The following is a 22,263-nucleotide window of genomic DNA, read 5'->3' as shown; positions in this document are numbered from 1 at the left end:
GTAAATTTTGTGGAAGGATCGCTTTATTTATATTTTGACCATCGTTACTGTCGGTATCACAGTTCTACCAACCGTGTGGAAAGTATGCACCGACAGTGTGTGGTCAATTTGTGGATTGTTTGGATACCATGTATCCGCCAGCCGGGCTTTGTGGGTTGCCTTGCAGATTAATTCCGGCATAATTGTTATCCACAATGGGCGACAAGCTGACACATGCTAAAACAAGTTGGCAATGTAACTAAATTCGCATTTTTAGTTCGAACCTAACCGAAGAATATTTTGAATTTGGCCCACTTGGGAGGCTGAACAATGGGACAGTGCTTTTGCTGTTTAGATTCATATAATATGAATAAATTAAATAAATAAATAAATTAGACTAGATAAATTAGACTACGGTTCCCAACTGATCGATTACGTTTTCGTAATTAGTAATCGGAATCGTTTCATCGTCACCAAGCAATCGATTATTCGAGATAATCGACCAATTGCAATGCTAACTGCTTATTCTGTATTGACAGCTAGAAGGACAGAGCGGGAAACTTTCAATTACGATTTTCGTGTTGCACCATTATGCGATTTGCAATACCAATCTTTTCTATTGAACTTATCAATTAACTGTAGCACCTTTCCGTTGAAGTCAAAACTTTACGAATTTGAAGTTGCCAAGGATCACCTTAGCACCTCGGGCTTTAGAGAACTTTTATCAGGTAAGATGAATGGGTTGTTTAGCTATATCAGTTCTTCATGTCATCTGAAAGAGCAGCATTTTCTAAGCAAAACGTGATTTTGAAAAATTTTCTATTGCTGTCATTCAATTTCTAAATCACGAATCATCTAATTTTTTTGCGCATTGAAGACGACAATATTTATCACTATCTGTCAAAATTTGGTGATGGTAAAATGAAAAACAAAAAAGTTATGGACATTTGAATATTTTGTCATTTTCGCTCAGAATTTTTTTTTGGTGTTTTTTTCTGTTATAGTTTTAAATTATCGCAAAGAGCATGATACAAATCCAACGCACTGTTTTTGTAACATAATCAATCATTTTGATACTGGCCCTATTGAAATCTAATATGGGTAACTCAGCTACGATTCCTGCTATCAGCCCGTTTACTTTATACTTTCTTAAAGTAATCGAAAAAATATGCTAAAATGTGCTTTAGCTTTGTAAGGAACAGTTCTGGAGATGTGTGGCCTTCAACAAAAACGTGTGTTTTGTATGTTCGAATGCTTTTTTGAAACAACATTTTCTTGTGAAATGTTACTAACAGAAGTTTATTACAAAAAAACTAACATTTAAGTAACTTTTATAGAAGTTACTCTGTAACTCTGTACCCAATGAAGATAGGAATATGGTTTGTTAAGCAAAGTTTCATATTTTTGCTGGTTCTAAAACTTTGCCGGATAAGCCATTCCTCTATCTCTTAACACATATGAAAACCTATCGTAACATATGTTCGACGTACTCTAATATGGGTGAATTGGGACAAATGGAACCTAAAGAAGTTCATAGTGCTTTAGCTTAACTTCAAGGAAAAGTATTGACATCATGATTCCACTTGCCTCTTTTTAACCTATACGTTCTTAAAGTCTCCGAAAAAAATAAGCTAAAATATGATATAACTTCGTAAGGAAAAGTCCTGGAGATATATGGTTTTTATCAAAAATGTGTGTTTTGTGTGCCCTAACAATTCCTCCGAACAACACTTTCGTGTAAAATGCAACTAACAAAAGTTAAGTACAAAAAACTAACTTTTAAGTAAGTTCCATGTGATATCTATACATATAAAAATGCAGCTTTGTCTGTCTGTCTGATTCAAATAGGCTTGGAAACTACCAAACCGATCGGCGTGAAATTTTATACATAGGGGTTTTAGGGGCCGGGAAAGGTGACTAAGATAGTTCGAAACCCCTCCCTCTTCTGCAAAGGAGGGTTCCCATACAAATGAAACACAAATTTCTGCACATCTCGAGAACTAACCAAGTAAATAGAACCAAATTTGGCATGTGGATGTTTTTAGGAGTAGCAAATATGTCAATGTTGATTAGATACCCTTCCCTCTTCTGAAAGGAAGGGGTCCCATACAAATGAAACACAAATTTCTGCACATCTCGAGAACTAACCAGGTAAATAGAACCAAATTTGGTAGGTGGATGTTTTTAGGAGTAGCAAATGTATCCTTAATGGTTTGACACCCCTCAGTTCTACAAGGGAGGGGTCCCATACAAATGAAACACGAATTTCGCACAGCTCGAGAACCAATCAACCAAATACAACCAAATTTGGTATGTGAATGTTTTAAGAGGTAACAAGTATGTTCATAGTGTTTCGACTCCCCTCCCTCTTCTGTGAGGGAGGGGTTCATAACAAACGGTCACAAATTTCTGCTTATCTCGAGAACTAGCCAACTAAAACTCCCATACAAATGAAACTCAAACTACGCACAGCTCGAGAACCAATCAAGCAAATATAAATAAATTTCTTTTTGAGCGTCTTAGTAGAATGGAATTGAATATTGAGAATAGGTTATGTTTCCATTTAATTCTACTACAAAAAAATCGAATTCCCTCTAATCGAATACCGTCCGCAAATACGTATTTCGGCTGACTTCTGCCATATGCTCTATAAAACGGATTACCAGGTTTCTTTTGGTTCACCCAATACAAACCTTTTTGCAGTGGCAGCAAGCAACTTTATAAACCCCTGCTTTATTCAATCCATCAATTGAATCCTTAAAGGAGCCCAATATTGTTTTGAGTTGGGTATTCCTACTGGTGTAGACGATATCCATACCAAATCTTTTGAATTTTGAGTGAAGTTGACGTGTTAAGGCTCCATCATATTCCACAGCTATTCTTTTCAGGTCTTCTGTAATTGGGGTGAGCGTTGTAAAAGATTCTCTAAATTGAATCCGCTTCTTTTTGTTTATAATGGCATGAATGGTGCTCTCATTATAACCATTTACCCTTGCAACTTCGAAAATGTATTCCAATTCCTTTTTCCTGGCTATTTCACTAAGGAGTAGGGTTTCCATCCGATGTATCATGAAGCAATGACTAGAAGTGGTGGGTATTACCCGTTTTGTGTTCGTGGGCTTCTTTAAAATCTCAATTTCTAAGTCCTCAGACTTTCTAACAACAACAAAGTCCAGAAAGGGAAGACTATTGTTTTGTTCCTTTTCAATCGTAAATTTTATATTTCTGTGAATATTATTAAGAGATGTGAAAAACGCTTCAAGTTCCGTCTCTTTCAAAATACAAAAAATATCATCCACATATCTCCACCACCGGATTGGTAAAAGGTTATTGGTTTCTGATTTGTTGTTTCGTGTCTATGTTTGCCATGAATAGCTCACATAAGAAGGGAGAAAGAGGATTTTCCATTGGAGCTCCTTTTGATTGTTTGTAAAATTCACCTCGAAAAGTGAAATAATTTTCTTTCATACAAAGGCGGGTTAGTTTCATGAGACTCACGACTTTCTTTTTCCAAGTGCTATCAGTATATTGGGGAATTAGCCAATCCTCAAGCAGATTCATGGTTTCATTCACTGGAACACTCGGAAACAAAGCCGTCACGTCATACGAGACCATTATCTCATCCGCTTTAATGTTACCCGAAGATTTCAAATTTTCAACGAAAGCTTCCGTGCTCTTAACCGATCGATCGACTTGGGAATTTACTGGGCATAGCTTGAAACCACTAGCTTTACTAACCACTTTGCTATTTTTTCTGTTGGAGCCCCTACAGCTGAGATAATTTCCCTCATTTCGTTTTCTGGTTTGTGGATTTTTGGTAGGCCTTTTATTCTTGCAAGAACTAGATTTGAAACTCGAAGATGTTGTAATGTATCGCCCAAAGTGGGTTTGCAGTCTTTAATTGTGTTCTCAACTCGTTTTACTATATCAGCAAGTGGATTAGTTCGTAGTTTAAAATATGGACCGTTATCAATTTTTTGGGTCATCTGTTCATCATAGTCAGTTTTGTCCATGACGACAGTTTTATTACCCTTGTCTGCTTTAAGGTAGAAAACTTGTTTGTCAATCAAGCAAATATAACCAAATTTGGCAGGTGAATGTTTTTAGGTGTAACAAACATGTCAATAATGTTTCGACACCATTCCTTCTTCTGGCATGTCTCCAAATACCATTTCGAAATCCAAGATGGCGACTTCCCGTTTCTGAAAAATAGCGGCAAATGACCCAACATGGGTATTTCCGGAATTGTTATGATGCACTGAAGCCACAAATCGACCTCATACAACATTTTGAATTGTAAGATGGCGACCTCCGGTGTCCGGAAAACAGCCTAAAGTGACCAAATACCACCCAATATGAGTATCACCGGATCCCTAATTATGCAAGGAGCTATAAATTGACCTTAGACAACAGTTTGAATTAAAAAATGACAACTTCTGGGAAACAGTCGAAAATAACCGAATACTACTAAATATGGATATGTCCGTAATCGAAATGATGTAGAGAAGCTAAGCATTGACCCTGGACACTATATTGAATTAGAAGATGACCACTTTCAGTTTCTGGAAAACAACGAAAATAACTGAAATGCACCCAATATATATCCGGAATAGAGGTCATGTACAAAAGTCAAAAGACGAGGAAGTTGTCATTCCGATAAAACCAATCATTTTTAAACGATATAATCCAATCGCAAGGAATCAATGAATTTGAAATGTTTAAAATTATTAAATTAAACACTAAAATAGGCGGGACGAAGTTTGCCGGGTCAGCTAGTACTTCATATTTTTGTACCGAAAAAAGATAGGGTATTCATTTATTCAACAAAATTTCATATTTCACTTTTCTAAATAAACTATTCTTCTATCTCTTAACACAAAGTATTTTTTTATTTTTAGTATAGTAAACTTTTCATATTTTTTGACAGTTTGTAATTTTGCGGGTCATTCACACAAACATTTGTTTCGAAGACATTTTTAAGCTAGGATGAAGTTGAAAGGCGCTTTGGAACCAAGCTCCACTTTTTGCCTTATTGGGCCACTGTGCACTGGTTTTAGTTTGCATCGGGAGGCACTCAAATGTGTGTATCACTCACACGGTTACATCCTGTACATTTTAAACTGGCTGACAAATAAATATGGTCTACCTAATTGTGACTTGCATATGTCTGTTGTTGATCTTAAATTGAAAACAATTTTCTCCGCTCTTCAAAGCTGTGAGCTTACATTCAATGTACATCACACCATCTGCTGTTGAGAAAGCGCAGAGTGATAGTTTCTCTGACGAAAAAACGTTCTCAATTTGAAAGAACAGAAGCCGAGTGAAACTCTTGTAAATAGAAATCAAAGAAATAGTTATCGGTTTCCGTTATACTCTACTAATTTTTTTTTGAAATAAATATTGAAATTCAGTCCGCAAATATATATTTCGACTCTGACGTACAGTCTTCCTCAGTGCTTATGTGGATCAGTCCACATAAGCACTGAGGAAGACTGTACGTCACAGTCGAAATATATATTTGCGGACTGAATTTCAATATTTATTTCCAAAAAAAATTAGTAGAGTATAACGGAAACCGATAACTATCTCTTTGATTTCTCAATCACTCTGCTAAGACGCTCGTTATAGATTTTCTTGTAAATAACTCATCCGCACACACATGTCACCTAACACGATGAATTGTTCAGTGATCATCTAGAAATTGCCTTACTGTTCTCATCGCTCTGGGGCACGACATAAACAGTACGAATTGGACCTTCTGCAGCATTTCTGAATTTTTTCTATAATATTTAACTCAAAATCTGTCAGGCTTCAATGTGAACCTACATGTTTGGTTTTTTTTACCAACTTCGCTTTTAGTAAAAGAGAAGTTAACAAAAACTGAGAGAGAAAACAATTGTTTACCCTCGCACGCGATGATTGTGAGTGGATTAAAACCCTGTCACAATGGTCGGAAAATTAGAATTTACGGCCAAAATTATTTTTGTTGTTGTCAAATTGTTATTTTCTACTGTTAATGATTTTGTTAGATGAGAAAGTTGTAGTTGTAGTGACAAGGGGCTGTCCATAAACCACGTTAATTGAGGCATATCTCATTTTTTGTCAAACTATACAATAACTCGTCAGTGTATACAAACGGATAATTATACCAATTTTTCGTATTCTCCATGTGTTCTAGACTAAATTGGTATGATATACCAAGAATTTCATTGTTAAATCACCGAAAAATTCAAAATATACTGAAAAAATGAAAAACTTTTATTCATCTTTCTCTACAAAAACGCAAATTTTCTGCAAACTTTTAACATTGATTCTTGAAGAGTACAAACAGGGCTCTCAGGCACACTATCAGAAACTGTGCTTACACTTGCTTACATTTGATGTTTTTGAAGGTAAAAATTAGGAAAATTCCGAATATTTTCAACGTGGCCTGCGGTGGACTCTGCATTAACTCTGCGATTAACAGGTAGAGGAGGAAATGCGAGCAAAAATCGAGAGACTTGATGAAGCCTGGTTAGGATGCTTTTTTAAGCTATTCGTCAACACTAAGTTAGGTCGAAGTAATCTATTGCGTTGGAGGTTCTAGATATTCTTTTCACTTCTTGGACAATCTTCGATATTTATTCCGAAAATTTTGTATAAACTAATACAATACATGTCAGTACTATTTTTTAAATTATATTGCAAATTAAAGAAATATTCTTAAAAGTGAACAAAGTCACGGTGTACAGTATAGTATGTTTTGTGGATTCCAGAATTTACGTGGTGTTTTCTATGCCAAAATTCACGCATATTTAATTTTTGGTGCATATTTCGGAAATCACGCTTCGTTGGATAACTTTTGTTCGCTAAGTACATACACTGTCTACTTTAATGAACTTGAATGTTGATGGGTAAAAAGTCGTTATAAAAATAGAAATTAGTTCGAAAAGAAAAACAGAGCACTTTCCGTTGTTTTGTCGTGTTTTCATGAACGACACAGACGACACTGGTCTCGATCACGCTGGTTTATAAGAGTTATCAGCAACAGCGGACTCTTCTGTGACAACAAATAACATTTCCAATTACGTATCTACTGTTGAAATTTTACCCAATTTTTTTTTTTGGTTTTGAAAAAAGGAAATAAAAAAAGGAAAAAACTCGTATATTCATTACTTTAGAGAACTGAAATATTTTTGTTTGTGGATTGAATGGGTTATTTCATCAGTTTTCGGTAGTCTAAGCAATCGTTTTGTTTTAAATTGTTTCATTCCTTAAAATAATATCATTAAGTATAATAACACTGATCAACACAGGTTTTGCTAGCTGAACCATTTTAACCATTTCTATGAATTTGGGTGCCCATACAGAAATTGCACGCTGGGTTCGTTGCTTCTACGATAGCTTACAGGAAAACTTCAAATAAACTTTTGAAGACTTTACGTACTTCCGAGCTGGGTAAAGGCACCAAAATTCACAGGAACTGTTAAAACGTTATAATCTTTCATTCCAGAAGATATTTTATTTTGAGATAACCTGTACGTTTATATCGAGTGACGTTGTGAATGAGATGTATTATGGCATCTTATTTAAGAATCGGACAGTTTATCAATTTTTATTTTCTAACTTCATGCTCTTCATAAATACCAGCTAACGAGTTTCTGTCACAGTTCAAGAGTTTTATATTCAAGCACTATTGGATCAAAAACATAACCGTTTTTCGAGCAAACAATTTTACTTCTAAGTTCTAGTAGACTCATAATGTATTGGACATCAAAAGTTAACTTTCCAATTTTCTTCCCTCCATCTCACAGGCACACAACTACTGAAAGAAGCTGCTTGCACACCACCGACAACTTATGGTAATTACACAATACATCATATATGTTATGCTGCATTAAGTATTCGGAGCGTCGCCTGTGCCAGAAAAGAAGCTGCACCCGAAGTACATATTGAACGTGCCAAATTTCTCCCTTCTATTAAATTATGGTCTGGGGCTGATTTGATAAATGGGAAAAGAAGTCCCCAAATATTGAATCCATTTAAAATTGTCGAAGCAAGTATTCACTCCGCTCCTTCGCCTCAGTTTTCATTCCATTCCAAGAAGTAAATGGCACAGTACATATTGAAGCTTTCTTTTACAGAACGTTTATTCCACACTCAGCATGTATCGAACACACCGATGAAGTTGAACAACTTAATTAAAGTTTTTCTCCGGTACCACCTAACCTGACCTAACAACATACAGAAAAACCCACCTCCAACGACCGCCGGCACACCGGGTGTTAGTCGATATTCAGATTTCCACCGATTCATACCTTCCCATATGTGTTACAGCGCAACACTCACCTTGTCTCCGTACCACTCAAACCACCCGCACCCCTTCCGTCGACACTAACAAAAACAATCGATTTTCTTCGATCAGATCTGCTCTGCACCTGCAGAACTCGCCACATCCTCCGTACGAACTGCGCTCTTCGTACCGCCACCACCAACAACAACAACATAGGCGAGAACCAACAGTAAAACTTTTCTGGCCTGCCCTTTATTCCGGGGCATTACTTTTTCATAATTTCATTTACAACATGCACAAATTGCACTTTTGCATGAGTCTGAAATTCGATTGTTTTGTTTTTCCTTGTTCGCCGCGTCGGTATGTGGGTGTGTATATATGTGCTCTATTCAACGGGCAAATCGTGATTCGTGAGCGGAATTTAAAGAAGAAAAAAAACTGGTGGCAGGTATGCTCCTACCGGGTTTTTTCTTCTTCTTCAAAGCTCCTGCCTGTTAGGCGTACGAGTGTCCTCTGGAAAACAGGTGTGGAACGTGTGAGCCGTGCGCATTGGAAGGGGGAAGGGGGAGTCTAAATCTTTAAACTCCAATCAATTTTTAATCGTCTTGTTCAAGACGGTTTCTTAGTGTACTTCGCATCTAACATCGAACAGTTTGTTCTGACTGCATTATGGAACCCATAGCATATACAAAATGAACCAACCTAAAAATTAATTCATTCTAATTTCCTCCCATATGAAAAACCTACGCACGGCTATGGCAGAGTCAATACGAAAAGGAACTGATTTTCTACTTTTTCCTAAATGCTTGTTTTGTATCTTTCAAATTGTGAAATGGCAAGTTGTAATTTACTATCGGTAGACCAATTAAACAATGTGCAGGACGGCCATTATAACTTCATAGCTTATTTGACTAGGTTTATGCCGAATAGAGGTACAACAAAACTGTGTGCGTATCTTTACAAGCTCGAGGATTATTTGAGGGCGTTATCGTTCCCACTTAATTGATTGGATCACTTCATTGGTTAAAAAAAATAGAAGAATCAACCACTTTATCATCTGTTCCGAAATGATTGCCACTAATAGCCAAAAATCAATCTCCTCGGTCGAAACAGGCAAAATTCCAACTGGGAAGCCAAGTGCGGCCAATAAATTAATGATCTTGCGATTGTCGAAACAACAAATCGGCCGGACAGCTGCTTGACAAAGAACCGCTGGAAATTACCCCCTCCCTTCCCCCCAACCCTACTCTACAACGGTCAATTTCGGCTTTCCACATTAAACGAATTAAATCCCATTAAATAATCATGTGTGCTACCACCTTTGCCGTCAATAAAATCGAGAGAGTCTCGCGCGTATGCAACACCCGAAAAAAAAAAATCGAGGAAAACACGCGAAAATCCTGCCCAAATATTTGCCTTTTTCCGTTCCCGTTCCGAACTCGTGTGACACTTTCGCAGCACGTTGAGTCACCACATGAAGCAGCCCCCCTCAGCACCCACCACCCCAAAAACGGGGCACACTTGTCACGGAGGTGTTCGAACGTGGCCAAAGTAGTAGCAGGTATTAAAATAAGCGGACAGCTACAAAAACAAACCGTACACAGGCAGACCCCACCGGAACTATGTTGTGTCTGTCCCAAATGGACACCCAGTTTATGCTGAATTATTTCGTTCGGTCTTGCGTTTTACCTTTGGTATTTATTTTTGCGATGAAATATTAATAATCTGAATGGGACCAGGATTTTAAGTCCTGGCAAACGCGCTGTGTCGGGTTGGTTGAAGTGTGATGCGAGGTGGCGCTGCTGTTCGGAAACCACAATCAGCACAGTGAGAAACAATTTCGCCAATGTTGCTGCTGCCCACAGTGTGTCTGCATGCTGGGGCCATCATTCCGCTCGCACCGGACCAACTGGTGGTACTTATTTATGAATAAATTAATTGATTGAACAAGAGTTTAAATACAGGAAATTGGCTTTTTGTCACTTTCCCTGGGTTTCCCAGTAAGGTGAAAGCAGTGGTAACAGGGTTTTTTCGCGACTCGCTGTGTGTGTCGCATTCAACAATTCTGGCGCTCGGTTGGGAATTGTTCCAACTACATGCAATATTTGATTAGTAGCTACTTTGTTATTTGCTTTCTATGTCATCTTTGCATTGCAGGGGAAGATTCTTCTTTTGCTTAATTCCAGAATCTAAACGAGCAATTCCACAAAAAGGGGCCAACTATTTCAATAGGCCATTTTTATTTTGGTAGAAGCTGTTCGTACATGATTCTATGGGCAAAACATGCCATTTTGTGCTATTGTTTTTTTTTTTGAAATCACGACTCGTTTTTGAGAAGCTACTATATTTTTACGTTTTCTACAACTTTGCCGAAGAGACTATACCGATCAATATCGTTTAGGTGCTAAAAATGTCTTTAATCATTAATAGAGATTCATAAGAAGTGAGTTTTTTGAGGTATTTAATTTTGAACTATATTTTTGTATTCGTTTTTTTTCTAAAAGAATACGTTCTTGAAGTTATAAAAAAATAAACCAAAATCTACTCTGTAAGGAAAAGCTCTGAAGATGTGTGATTTTGTGCAAAAATATTTGTTTTGTATGTTCTTACAATTCCTCCGAACATCGTGTTTTCGTAAAATGCAATTAACAAAAGCTAAGTGCCAAAACTAAATTTTGAGGAACTTGCTTATAATATACTTTATAACTTTTTACTCACTGAAGATAGGAATTAAGTTTGTTCAGCAAAGTTTCACATTTTTAAATCTTCTACAACTTTGCCAAATAAACCATTTCACTTCCATACAAACAATTGTTCCGAATATATTTAGAGCCTCTGTCGTTAGTAAAGAACCTGGTCGTGTCTCTATGAATGGACAGAGGCATGGGTAACCAGAGACCTTTTGCAAGGACGCATCGATTGTTCTGTTCTCTGCAAGTTAATATAATCATGCAACTTCATGCCGTGTGGAACAACTCGATGCTACGACTAGGGTTGATATTTGTTGACACTCTTGAGTGAAAGTGAAAACAAGCATCCATAAACGTTATTTTTTTAAATCCTTTCAGAGTTCTCCCTTCCCGCTTTTTGCATGATATTGAACTGTCAAAACACATCATTATATTTCATGTGATGGAAGCAAGACAACAAAATCAGTTTATCAGTTTACGAAGATTGTCAAGGCATCGGTCAGTGTCAGTGAAATAGTGTTTCGGTGCGGTTCGTTTTGGTTGAGTGGACTGTTTGTTTTTCTTTTTCGCTTTGAAGTGAAAAACATTTGGTTGGATTTGTCGTCAAATTTTATTCCGTAACCGTGAACGATGCGCGCGATCTATTTCATCTGAGTATAACATCACATTACTAGGACGAAAATCTAGTGTATCTGAAAGAGTGCTGCGATCATTGGAAGTGAAAATTGAAAATGATTGGCTGTAATTTTCGAAGAATTTTGCTGGGGAAAATGACTTTTATCAGCACTGGCCACGACTACCTGCTCGACGAACTAACAACAGTGCGATAGTTGGTCTCTAAAGACTGTTCAGCAAAGTATGGCGCTGTTTGATTTTAATTTGTTCCGAATGATAAAGGTTACCGTTACTTTTCGAGGTCTGACTAGTCTAAATGGAACATTGTTATTTCTCCAAGATATCCAAGATATTTTTATTGTTAGCTTTAAGTTACACCATTTCGACACCTATTTGTCCGTTGATGAATACACAAATGAATAAACAAACATCAATACACGCACACAGGCTTCTAGACGATCAACACTTTCATTTAATTCGCTACGTTAATCTGTGTCGCAGTTGGCTTTCGCTGTACAATGACCGTCGGTTCTCGCACATAGAAAAAATGGTCGAATGACACTCGTGCATTGAAGAGGTGCACACTATTATTCGTTGGGCGATGTTATTTTTGTTTATTTATACCTTACCTTACCAAACAGCCTCCCAGATGGTCTCGAGGTATGATGCTGGCTTAACAAGCCAGTCGTCGCAGGTTCGAGTCTCAGCTCGGGAGAGACTGTTAGTGTCAGCAGGATCGTAGCGCTGTGTATAAATAAACAGAAGGTCGAATTCCGCATCGGAATGTAGCACCAAGGCTTTGCGTTTGCTTACCAAACAGTTCCAAGCCGCAGTGTGGCCTTTGCTGAACGTAAGAGTCGTTTCCATTCCACACGGTCCATTGCTGCAGTTCGCCAGCTCTGCAGTCTGCATAGGGTCCGTAGGTCTTCTTTCACCAGATCGATCCACCTTGCCCACTGTGCACAGGTTCAAGAACCAAGCCCACCGACACCTGCTAATCTTGGCGATGTGGACGATAGATGGATAAAGATCCCCAAGCAGCTGTTTGCATTCGCCATCAAAACAGCCTTTTTTATGTTTCGGAGCCCTTGTATCTAGTAACGCTACAAGAGTGCTGCCTATGCTGATTGAATGCTCCTCTAGCCATCTGCAACAGTAGCTGCGCCAAGCTGCACTTCAGGAAATAGCGCTCCAGCTGCTCCGCGTATTCTCGTGCAACCGCGGCGTCCCGACTTGCTCGCGGCGTTAGACTTCGGCGGATATTATAGACCGTCGAGAGTTTTGAGCGCATGCACACAGCTACTAAAGTGGTCCGAATCTATATTCGCAAAGCGGTAGGTGCGAGCATTGATAATGTCGGAGAAGAATCTACCTTCTGTTGGTCGGGTGATCTCCAAGGTGCTTTGGTGGATATCTTTGCGGGGGAAGAAGGTACTTCGGACTACCATACCAAGAGAGGCTGCAAAGTTTACGCACCGATGATTCACGCATTGCCTCCAGTCCTACCTGAGCATTCATGTCCCCAATGACAACTTTCACGTCCTATCGCTAACTGCTACGGTAGACCTGCTCCAGCTGCGCGTGGAACACTTTCCTCTCGTCGTCGGGTTTCCCTTCATATGGGCAGTGCACAATGATGATGCTGTCCATGCTTCATGTCCATGCTACCGGGAGTATCAGCGTCCTATACAGCGCTAGTTTTGTGCGAGTTTGCAAACTACGGGACCTTAGCTGGCCCACGCTCTCCGCCAGCTACCATGTACTTCGTTTTGGTAGAGTTGATGACAAGTCCCAATCTCGCTGCTTTCCTCTTAAAAGGTACGAAGGCCTCCTCTACGGCCTTACGGTTGATAGCGATGATATCGATGTCGTCCGCAAAACCAAGAAGCATGTGAGATTTCGTGATGATCGTACCGTTTCTTTCCACGTTTGCTCTTCGTACTGCACCTTAAATAGCGATGTTGAACAGTAAGTTGGAGAGCGCATCCCCCTGCTTCAGTCCATCCAACGTTACGAACGCGGCTGATGTTCCGCACGCACGATTTCGATCCATACGACTCATACGACTCAGCTTAATTAGTTTCGTAGGGAAACCGTGTTCCAGCATGGTCTGCCACAGCTCGTTTCTTTTCACTGAGTCGTATGCCGCCCTGAAGTCCACAAACAGATGGTGAGTCGAAAAGTTGTACTCCCGGAACTAATCGAGGATCTGTCGCAGGGTGAATATTTGATCCGTCGTGGAACGCCCCTGTCGAAAACGAGCCTGGTATTCGCCAACAAAGGATTCCGTTAACGGTCTCAATCTGAAGAACAGGATACGAGAGAGCACTTTATATGCTGAGTTGAGCAACGTTTTGACTCGATAGTTACCACAATCCAATCGAAGTTTCTATAAGAAGGGTCTTAAATGAGGCCTTCCAACCAGTCGTTCGGCATTTGTTCATCTGCCCAGATCTTTAGTATTGTCTGGTGGATCGCATAGTACAGTCGCTCGCTTCCCGCTTTTAGAAGTTCGGCCGGTATACCGTCTTTCCCAGCGGCCTTGCCGATTTTCAGCTCACTAATCGCTTTTTTCACCTCCTCATGTGTTGGTGGCTCCACAGCTTGTTCGTCACTCATAATCGTCATCCTGTTCCTGCTCTGCTCATACGGCTCCTCGCCGTTCAATATCGCCTGAAAATGCTCCTTCCATCTGGTTGCAGCCGTCGGTTTATCAGTAAGCAGGTTGCCGTCCTTGTCATTACACACAGGAATATTCATGCTTCTGACTTTGTTGACAGTTCTATAGAATCTCCGCACGTAGTTTCGAGCATAGCTGTCCTCTGCGCTGGCGAGCACCTGCTCCTCGTACTCGCGCTTCTTCCGACGGTGGGTTCTATTTTCGACAGCTCTTGCCACCCTGTACCTCTCTCTGTTCTGACGCGTAGCCGCAGTGAGTATGCGGCTCCTGGAACGGTTCTTCTCATCTGACGCTCTCTGGCACTCGGCAGCGAATCAGCCATTAGGCTGTCTTCCACGCGTCGTACCTACCACCTCTCTCGCAGTCGTTTCGATGGCGCCGTGGATACTGCTCCACAGCCCATTTATGTCTTCCACTCCTTCCTTCTTCTGTTCTGCGATCCGTTGATCCAGCTCTCTGGCGTATTCTGCTGCCACGCCATCAGCTTTCAACCGCTGAATGCTGAAACGCGTCGTCCTCTCTGTGCGAGATTTCAGTACGTTCGACAACCTTGCGCGGATCTTACAAACGACGAGATAATGATCAGAGTCAATGTTTGGTCCCCGAAAAGACCTAACATCAGTAACATCCGAAAAGTGCCGACCGTCAATCAGTAGGAGCTACATATGGCCATTCCTCTGGCCGCGGCAAAGTTTATCAGCGTCAGGCCGTTTTCATTGGTTGACGAGTGGAGGCTTTGCCTTCCAATGACCGGGCGGGAGAATTCTTCCCTCCCAACCTGTGCGTTTGCGTCTCCGATGACGACTTTTACGTCATGTTTTGGGCACTCGTCATAGATTCGCTCAAGCTTGTTATAGAACTAATCTCTGACTTCATCGGATTTTTCGTTTGTCGGTGCGTTGGTGTTGTTTAACTGCAGTTGAAGAAGTTGCCCTTAATCCTTAACACGCACATAAGGTCATCTACGGGCCTCCACCGGATGACTCTTGTTTTCTGATTTCCGAGCACTAGGAAACCGACGCTTCGTTCCGCTGTTTTGCCGCCACTGTAGTAGATGTGGTAGGTACTTGAAAGCAGGCTTCTTCCGTTCTCTTGATTTTGCCCAAATTTCCTTTTCTAGCTGCCAAACCCCTTGGAGAACTAGACTTTCTCTCACACAGAGTGAGTAATTATCCACATTTAGGCGTAGAGTATTTAGGTCGCAGAGTTCCTTTTCACTCTTTATCATCTCGTGTTAGGGATAAACCTTTATTTGCTCTCTCAGTTTAAGAGGGAGTAGTTTTCGTTAGCTTCTCTTTTACTAGAAGAGAAGTTGGCCAAATATCAAAACATTTAGGTTCATATTGAAGCCACATCCTAACCGTTTTCGAATTTAATATTATAGGAAGATTCACAACTCACCATGGGTGCGTATTCTGCAGTTGGTCGCCGAGCAATTTATTTCATTTTTCTTGCGTGCGCGGATGCTCTGTCAAATTAGGAGCCTTTTTTCGTCAGAGAAACTATTACTCTGCGCTCTCTCTACAGCAGATGGTGTGATGCACATTGAATGTAAGCTCGCAGTTGTTAAGAGGAAAGAAAACTCTTTCTCTTTAAGATGAAGATGAGCAAAACAAAGCCTGCTTGAAAGAAGTGCGTGCAATAGGGTCTACTTCACGGAACCTCCTGAATCGCTGCGATTTCGACACCGTGCCGCTGTAGTTCTCGAGCAAGCAAGCCAGCCCTCGCCGGTTCATTGAGAGATCGGACGTTCCAAGTACCCAATTTCCAATCGTTTACCTTAATCTTTTTCCGTGTTCGTAGCCTGGGTCTTTACCGATCGATCCGTTCCGTATTTCTAATTTCGTTGTTCGTGGTTAGGAGTGTTTTTGGTATGCTACCTTACCAGGGTCGCGATACCTACATCCTGCTGATGGGGCTGCCATCTTAGGTGTAGCTGGTGGGATATAGCATTTCATAATTCAACCGCCCGCTCCGGGTCAGACGCTGTTGTACGCCGACCCTAATATAGGGATACAGCCGCGTACGACCCCTTTCCCAGTCAGCATACGACCATTGTTTTAACCGGGGGTTGGTTACCCGATCCAGGGTGGCCACTTATTTTACATTTTCGAGTTCCCGCATTTTTCCCGACTTTTTCCCGCATGATTGCAAGAAATTCCCGATTGTCAGAAACGGAAACTAGGTTATGTTCTATCGACGGCTGAACGTCAATTTTTGGACCCTAAATCGGAAGTAATAGCTCATATCATTTCTACCGAATTTGCTCGGGACATTCTACACAAACAGTTGATTAGTTACATAAAATGCAACCTTTGCCTTCCCATGGTAGACAGGTTAAATACAATTTTTGCGGTTTTCTCAAATTTACAAATCTTCCATTAAGCAGTCAATAATCGTGTTAGCTATTTTGTTTATTATATTCATTATGTTTGTCTATCTGTCTCCTAAAAATATGATATAAGCACCCTTTTTTTCAACGCATAACAACCTAAGGGGAACAACAACAAACCAAACAGCACTTTTCGTACAAACTTTGTTTTTCGTTGTTCAAATCATCGGGAAAGGTCGTGGGAAGTTAAGAGTGAACAAGAAACTACTTAACCTAAGAGTAATGAATATTTTGATTGAATTGATTATTTAGGAAACAAAACTTGTGACATGGATTTGCGTTTTTTTCTCAAATTAAAGATATTTTTTTACATTAAGGAAAAATACTGCGATTTAACTGTATTTCGTTTATCACGCATTACATAGATTCTGAAAACTTCAGAAGTGCATTCACAACTTTTACAGTATTTTGATTTGCTAGTTCATCAAAGTTGCATATCGCTGGTTATTTGCCAACATCTTCAACTTGTTTGCATCCAGCGCTCAAAATGGCCAAGCTGATAAAAAAATGATATTAGGGGCCAACATTTCAAAATAAGTGATTTCTATACTTAAAAAATAACCTGGAAATCAGAAAAATGATCTTAAATTATTATTTTTCAAATTAAAAGGCTGCACAAACTGTCTTGCAGAAACCGTTGAAAAGGGAACACATTTATTTTTAACTTCTTTTAAACTTTTCAAGAAAAAAAAATGTTTCCCGAAATTTTCCCAAATCCTTATAAGGATTTTTTCTGAAGAATTTTTAGTTTTTGTTTTTCCATGATCATCAATAAAATATTTTTCGAAAATCAACTCTTTGAAATGTTTAATTTAAAATATTTTTAGTACTACTTTTAGTATTTTTCAATAGAACTACTATCTAAAGCTTTGCCGGAAACATCACACCAATCAAGCTAATTATTTTGGCTTTTAAAACATTTAAAGTATTTTTGTTTACTGGCCACAGATTTAGCAGCGGAGCACAGAGCGATTGCAGGGCTAGCGCTACGATCCCGCAGACACTAACAGTGTCTCTCCAGCTGAGACACGAACCTACGACGACTGATTAGTTAGGCCAGCATCGTACTCTAGGGCCAGTTGCAATACGAAAAGCATGTAAAAAGTCGTAGGAAGAAACAAATAAAATAAATAAAATGTTTTCTTGAAAAATCTCGAAAACAATAATATTGTTTTCTACAGGGTGACAAAAAAGTCCGGTCACACAGGAAAATCTCAATATTTCAAAGAATAGGAAGAAAATCTGAATCTGGCTTTCATAGCTTTATTCAGTAACTCATAAAGATACTTCACAGACGATATCTCGGAATTTCACCACCTTTCTCTGATCGAACCAGCTTCAAACGTCTCGGAAAGTCGTTGCAAGCGGCGCGCACGTGCTTCATCGGCATCTCGTCCCAGATTTTCGTGATAACTCGCTTGAATTGCTCCAAATTTGTTATTTTATAGTCGTTCAGCATCCCCACTCGAAATAATCCAGTGGATTCAGATCCGGAGACGACGGAGGCCATTCATTCTTCGAAATGAAATCGGTCAAGTTTCCCTCACACCACGCCTGAACAACCTTTGCGGTGTGGGATGGGGCGCCATCTTGCTGAGAGCAGTAGTAATCGTCTTCAAACAATAGTTCAGCTTGAGGCAGAACATTTTTATTCAAAACCGTGTCCAGGTAGTACGCTGCGTTTATTTTGACCCCTTTATCGATAAAAATAAGAGGCAGTTTACCTCTCTTGCAAATGGCTCCCCAAACCATCACTGACGTCTTATTTTGGAACCGGACAACGTTCAGCTTGTCCGCAGGAGCTTGCTGGAGGCTCACACTCCAAACTCGATCATTTTGGCGATTGACTGTTTGCTCCAAAACGAGCAGCTTCTCGTCCGAAAAAATAATCTCGTCATCTGCGCGCCAACCGAGCAACTCCCGCGACCGTTGGTACCTCTTGTCCTTTGTAGCTTTGGTAACCCCATGAACCACCTGTTTTTTGTACGGTGTAAGTTTTGAATGCTTGCGCAGAAGCAGGCGGATTGATTATCGGTTCATTTTAAGGTTCCTGGCCAGCTTCCGTGCAGATTGGGCGGGATTCCGGCGAATCCGGTCTCGTATAATCTTTTTCAGCCTTGGAGTTCTCACAGACCTTGGTCGTCCAGATCGTGCCTTGTCCTCGGAGCCTCCGGTCTCTAGGTACCGATTTATGGTCCGGTACACGAATTTCCGGTTGATTCCGAGCGGTTTTAGGTGTTTGAATATGTCTCAGGGTTTGTACCCTTTTACATATTCAGCGATAACAGCTGCTCTTAACTCTGCCGTGGCTCACACTTTGGGCAGCAAAGTTAACCCTTTCATTTGACATATAGATGGCACCAGAGAAATGCAACGTGTAGGCTACAGGTGACCCCAAAAAAGTGTGACCGGACTTTTTTGTCACCGTGTAAGGGTATTTACATCAAACATAGTTTTTTACAATCAAATTGTATAATTTACAGAAAAAATACGAGTTTGAAATATGTACAAAAATAAGTTTTTCAAAAAATTTCAAATTTATGTTTGCTTTATTTTGTGGCAAGTTTCAAATGTTTTTTCAATTAACTGCTCCGCATAGCAAATTCGTCCAAAATCCAAATTTTCACCAGCATTGAGTTTCTAAGCGGGAAAGGTAGCTTGTTTCGCTAGAGTTCGCTAAATATTTCCATTAAAAGACTAGCTGAAATAAAAATCTATTTGAAAAACTGTAGGATCAGAACTGTGTGCCACTTATTTTATCCTCAATTCGTTCATTTAAACAACTACTAATAACTGGTAATGTTAGTAAGACTGTACAGTGAAACTTATTTTGCATTGCTCTTAGAAATTGCAACAGTTTCTATTGTACATATGAGAATTTATGATTAATTCTCTCACTAAAAACGTTTTCTCGACAAACTGGCAACTTTCATTACCAGACTGCGGACCGATTTTCGACCCCGGTTTCGATCCGCTTTACCATCTTGAGAAGTCCCACAGAGTCCATTCAATTTTTTTTGGATACCACCAGATTTCGACATTTAATGCTATTCTTAGACATTTGGTGTCAACATTTATTTCATTTGAAAAGCAGGACTGCTTAAAGTAGTCAGCTGGTCAGCGGGTCAAAATATGTAGTTTAGTGACTTTTTGGTCAAAAAATTGACTGCTAAAGAAAAATGTGACTTTTGAGGGACCAACTTGCAGTCCTGCACTTCCAACTTCTTCATTATATGTAATTCCATCATGCACAATACTTCGAAAAAATCTTGTTAACAAAATCCCGATCAAATAAAAAAATTCCCGACTTTTTCCCGCATTTCCCGTTTTCCCGATTGAGTGGCCACCCAGCCGATCTCTGCTAAGGTTACTCGTATTCCGGTCGGCACCACGTGGAGGTTGGGATAGGAGTTGCTGGACAGAGGTGAATGGCCACATTAGGGTCTCAAGTTACACGTGTTCAGCCATTTGCCAACCACGACGTAAAAACGATGTTCTTTAACGGAATACTTTAAGAGGATATCTTTGTGGTTTCACTCGAGGGTCTGACCGTAGTATCGAAAAAGCGTGTGTGTACCGTGGAACAAACGGTTCCACTGGTTAGTCACCAGACTGGGTTTCAAACGCAGTAAAACGACCAGTGCGAATGGTGTAAGGCGAACGAATGATCCTAGTTCTCTATGTTGATAATATTCTCATAGTTGAGCGTGATGTTGAGCGATCTCCATGATAAAGAGCTGCTTCAAGAAGGAGAACCTTTTTCGGCGCTTTTGCATGGAGGATTGCAAACCGGTCCCTACACCGATCGAGTGCCACCTCAAAAAAGAAGAAAAGGTCTTACGTAGATAGAACTGATAAAACTTTTCGTGAGCTGGTGTGATATCTGGTATACGTACTTCCCGACCAGACTTCTTGTGCGTAGAAGTGAACGTGTTCAGTCAGTTGCAAAGTTGTCCGACGAATGAACACTGGGGCTACTTGAAGCGCATTCTTCGCTATGTAAAGGGTACTCTTTATGTAAAGGTGGCGAATCCAAAGCAGCGTTGGTGGTTTTCTCAGATACCGATCGGGGAAACGACATCAGCGAACGTCGGCCGATGAGTGGCTACATTTGAAGGCACAGTGGCTTGGATAACGCAAAAGCATCAAGCAATCGCTTTGTCTTCGACTGAGGCCGAATTTACACAAAATATCCTATTTATTGAAAGTGCACATTGTATTGAAAACAAACGTTGAGTCTTGATTTTTCACTTCTATAAACGTATTTTTTCGAGAATAAGTCAATGAACAATCATGGGACGTTAACTCTATTTCAACCGTTTTAGGGCAAACCAACCAGAAAGTGGGTACCAGAATCGCTGGTACCAGAATCAAAGTGTGGTATATGAAAAATGTATGGAGTTTGACAGCCACAAGAGCCCCCTGTCCGTACCATATTATGAAGACAACCAATCCTGTATTCGAGTGGCGAGTTTACCGTGAACTTCTTGCTAAAATTGTTGTGCAGTTCATAGCGAACTGTACAACGTGTTTGCTCTTCACTCGTTGTTTCGACGCCATTTTGAACAAAACTGGGCATGTATGAACCAAACCAAAAATACTCACATAAAGAAGCGAGAGAGAGGTTTCATATACATACTCTCATTTCTCCATGAGCGTGTTTGTTGTGAAGTAAGAGAGCCTCTAAAATATTCTAAATTTTTAGTTGTCTATGTTTATATTACTCCCGATTCTTTATTATATATTTTTATTTTTTCAGCCGGTCTTGAGGTACGATGCTGGCCTAACAAGCCAGTCGTCGTAGGTTCGAGTCCCGGCTCGGGAGAGACTGTTGTTAGTGTCAGTAGGATCGCAGCGCTAGCCTCGCAATTGTCTTGTACGCTAACACAGTTTGCTGCGAAGTCTGTGTTAATAAAACAGAAGGTCCGAGTTCCGAATAAGAATGTAGCTCCAAGGCTTTGCTTTTTTTACTGCCATTGTATGCATTAGCATCACAAGTTACAAAAAAAACTAATTGAGGAAAACGCATTTGAATTTTTTTTTCTCAAATTTTCTAGAATAAATCTTATGTTTTGACAACATACTTCAGGCAATAAATTCTTAAAAATGTTAAAAAGTAACTTGTGACGCTTATAGCAGCATAGCGTAAACGTAGTTTCACACGTCCTTAAACCTCATTCTTACCTTTTTTGTTCCATTCCAGCGGAAAGTTACCAGTACCAGTTGCAGTCGATGTGGCAGAAATGCTGGAACAGCCAGAACCTGATCCACCATCTGCGCTTCCGAGAGCGTGGCCCGCTGAAATCCTGGCGCCCGGAAACGATGGCCGAGGCCATTTTCAGCGTGCTAAAGGAGGGCCTCTCGCTGTCACAGGCGGCCCGCAAGTACGACATTCCGTATCCGACCTTCGTGCTGTACGCGAACCGTGTCCACAACATGCTCGGCCCGTCGATCGACGGTGGCACCGATCTGCGACCGAAAGGCCGTGGCCGACCGCAGCGGATCCTGCTCGGTATCTGGCCGGACGAGCACATCAAAGGCGTAATCAAAAGCGTAGTCTTTCGCGATGCCAAAGAAATCAAGGAAGAACCGATCCTGTATGGCAGACATTCGGTAATTAATAGAGTTTAGAATG

General features: G+C 40.2%; 1 protein-coding gene across 4 annotated transcripts in view; it reads left to right on the top strand.

Annotated features, from left to right (window-relative positions):
• LOC129719467 (protein bric-a-brac 1-like) overlaps nucleotides 1–22,263 on the top strand; it is a 376,548-nt gene that overhangs the window by 349,279 nt on the left and 5,006 nt on the right. For 2 of the 4 annotated variants that reach the window (XM_055670807.1, XM_055670808.1), the window contains 2 exons: nucleotides 7,773–7,820; nucleotides 21,832–22,241. In XM_055670807.1, coding sequence (XP_055526782.1) covers nucleotides 7,773–7,820; nucleotides 21,832–22,241 — 458 coding nt within the window. The remainder of the gene's footprint in view (nucleotides 1–7,772; nucleotides 7,821–21,831; nucleotides 22,242–22,263) is intronic. The other 2 variants (XM_055670810.1, XM_055670811.1) reach the window with 1 other exon arrangement.

This window comes from Wyeomyia smithii, chromosome 2, assembly GCF_029784165.1.
Source record: "Wyeomyia smithii strain HCP4-BCI-WySm-NY-G18 chromosome 2, ASM2978416v1, whole genome shotgun sequence".
Classification (NCBI taxonomy): domain Eukaryota; kingdom Metazoa; phylum Arthropoda; class Insecta; order Diptera; family Culicidae; genus Wyeomyia; species Wyeomyia smithii.
Note: the sequence above shows the minus strand (reverse complement) of the source record. Positions and strands in the feature narration are given on the sequence as shown.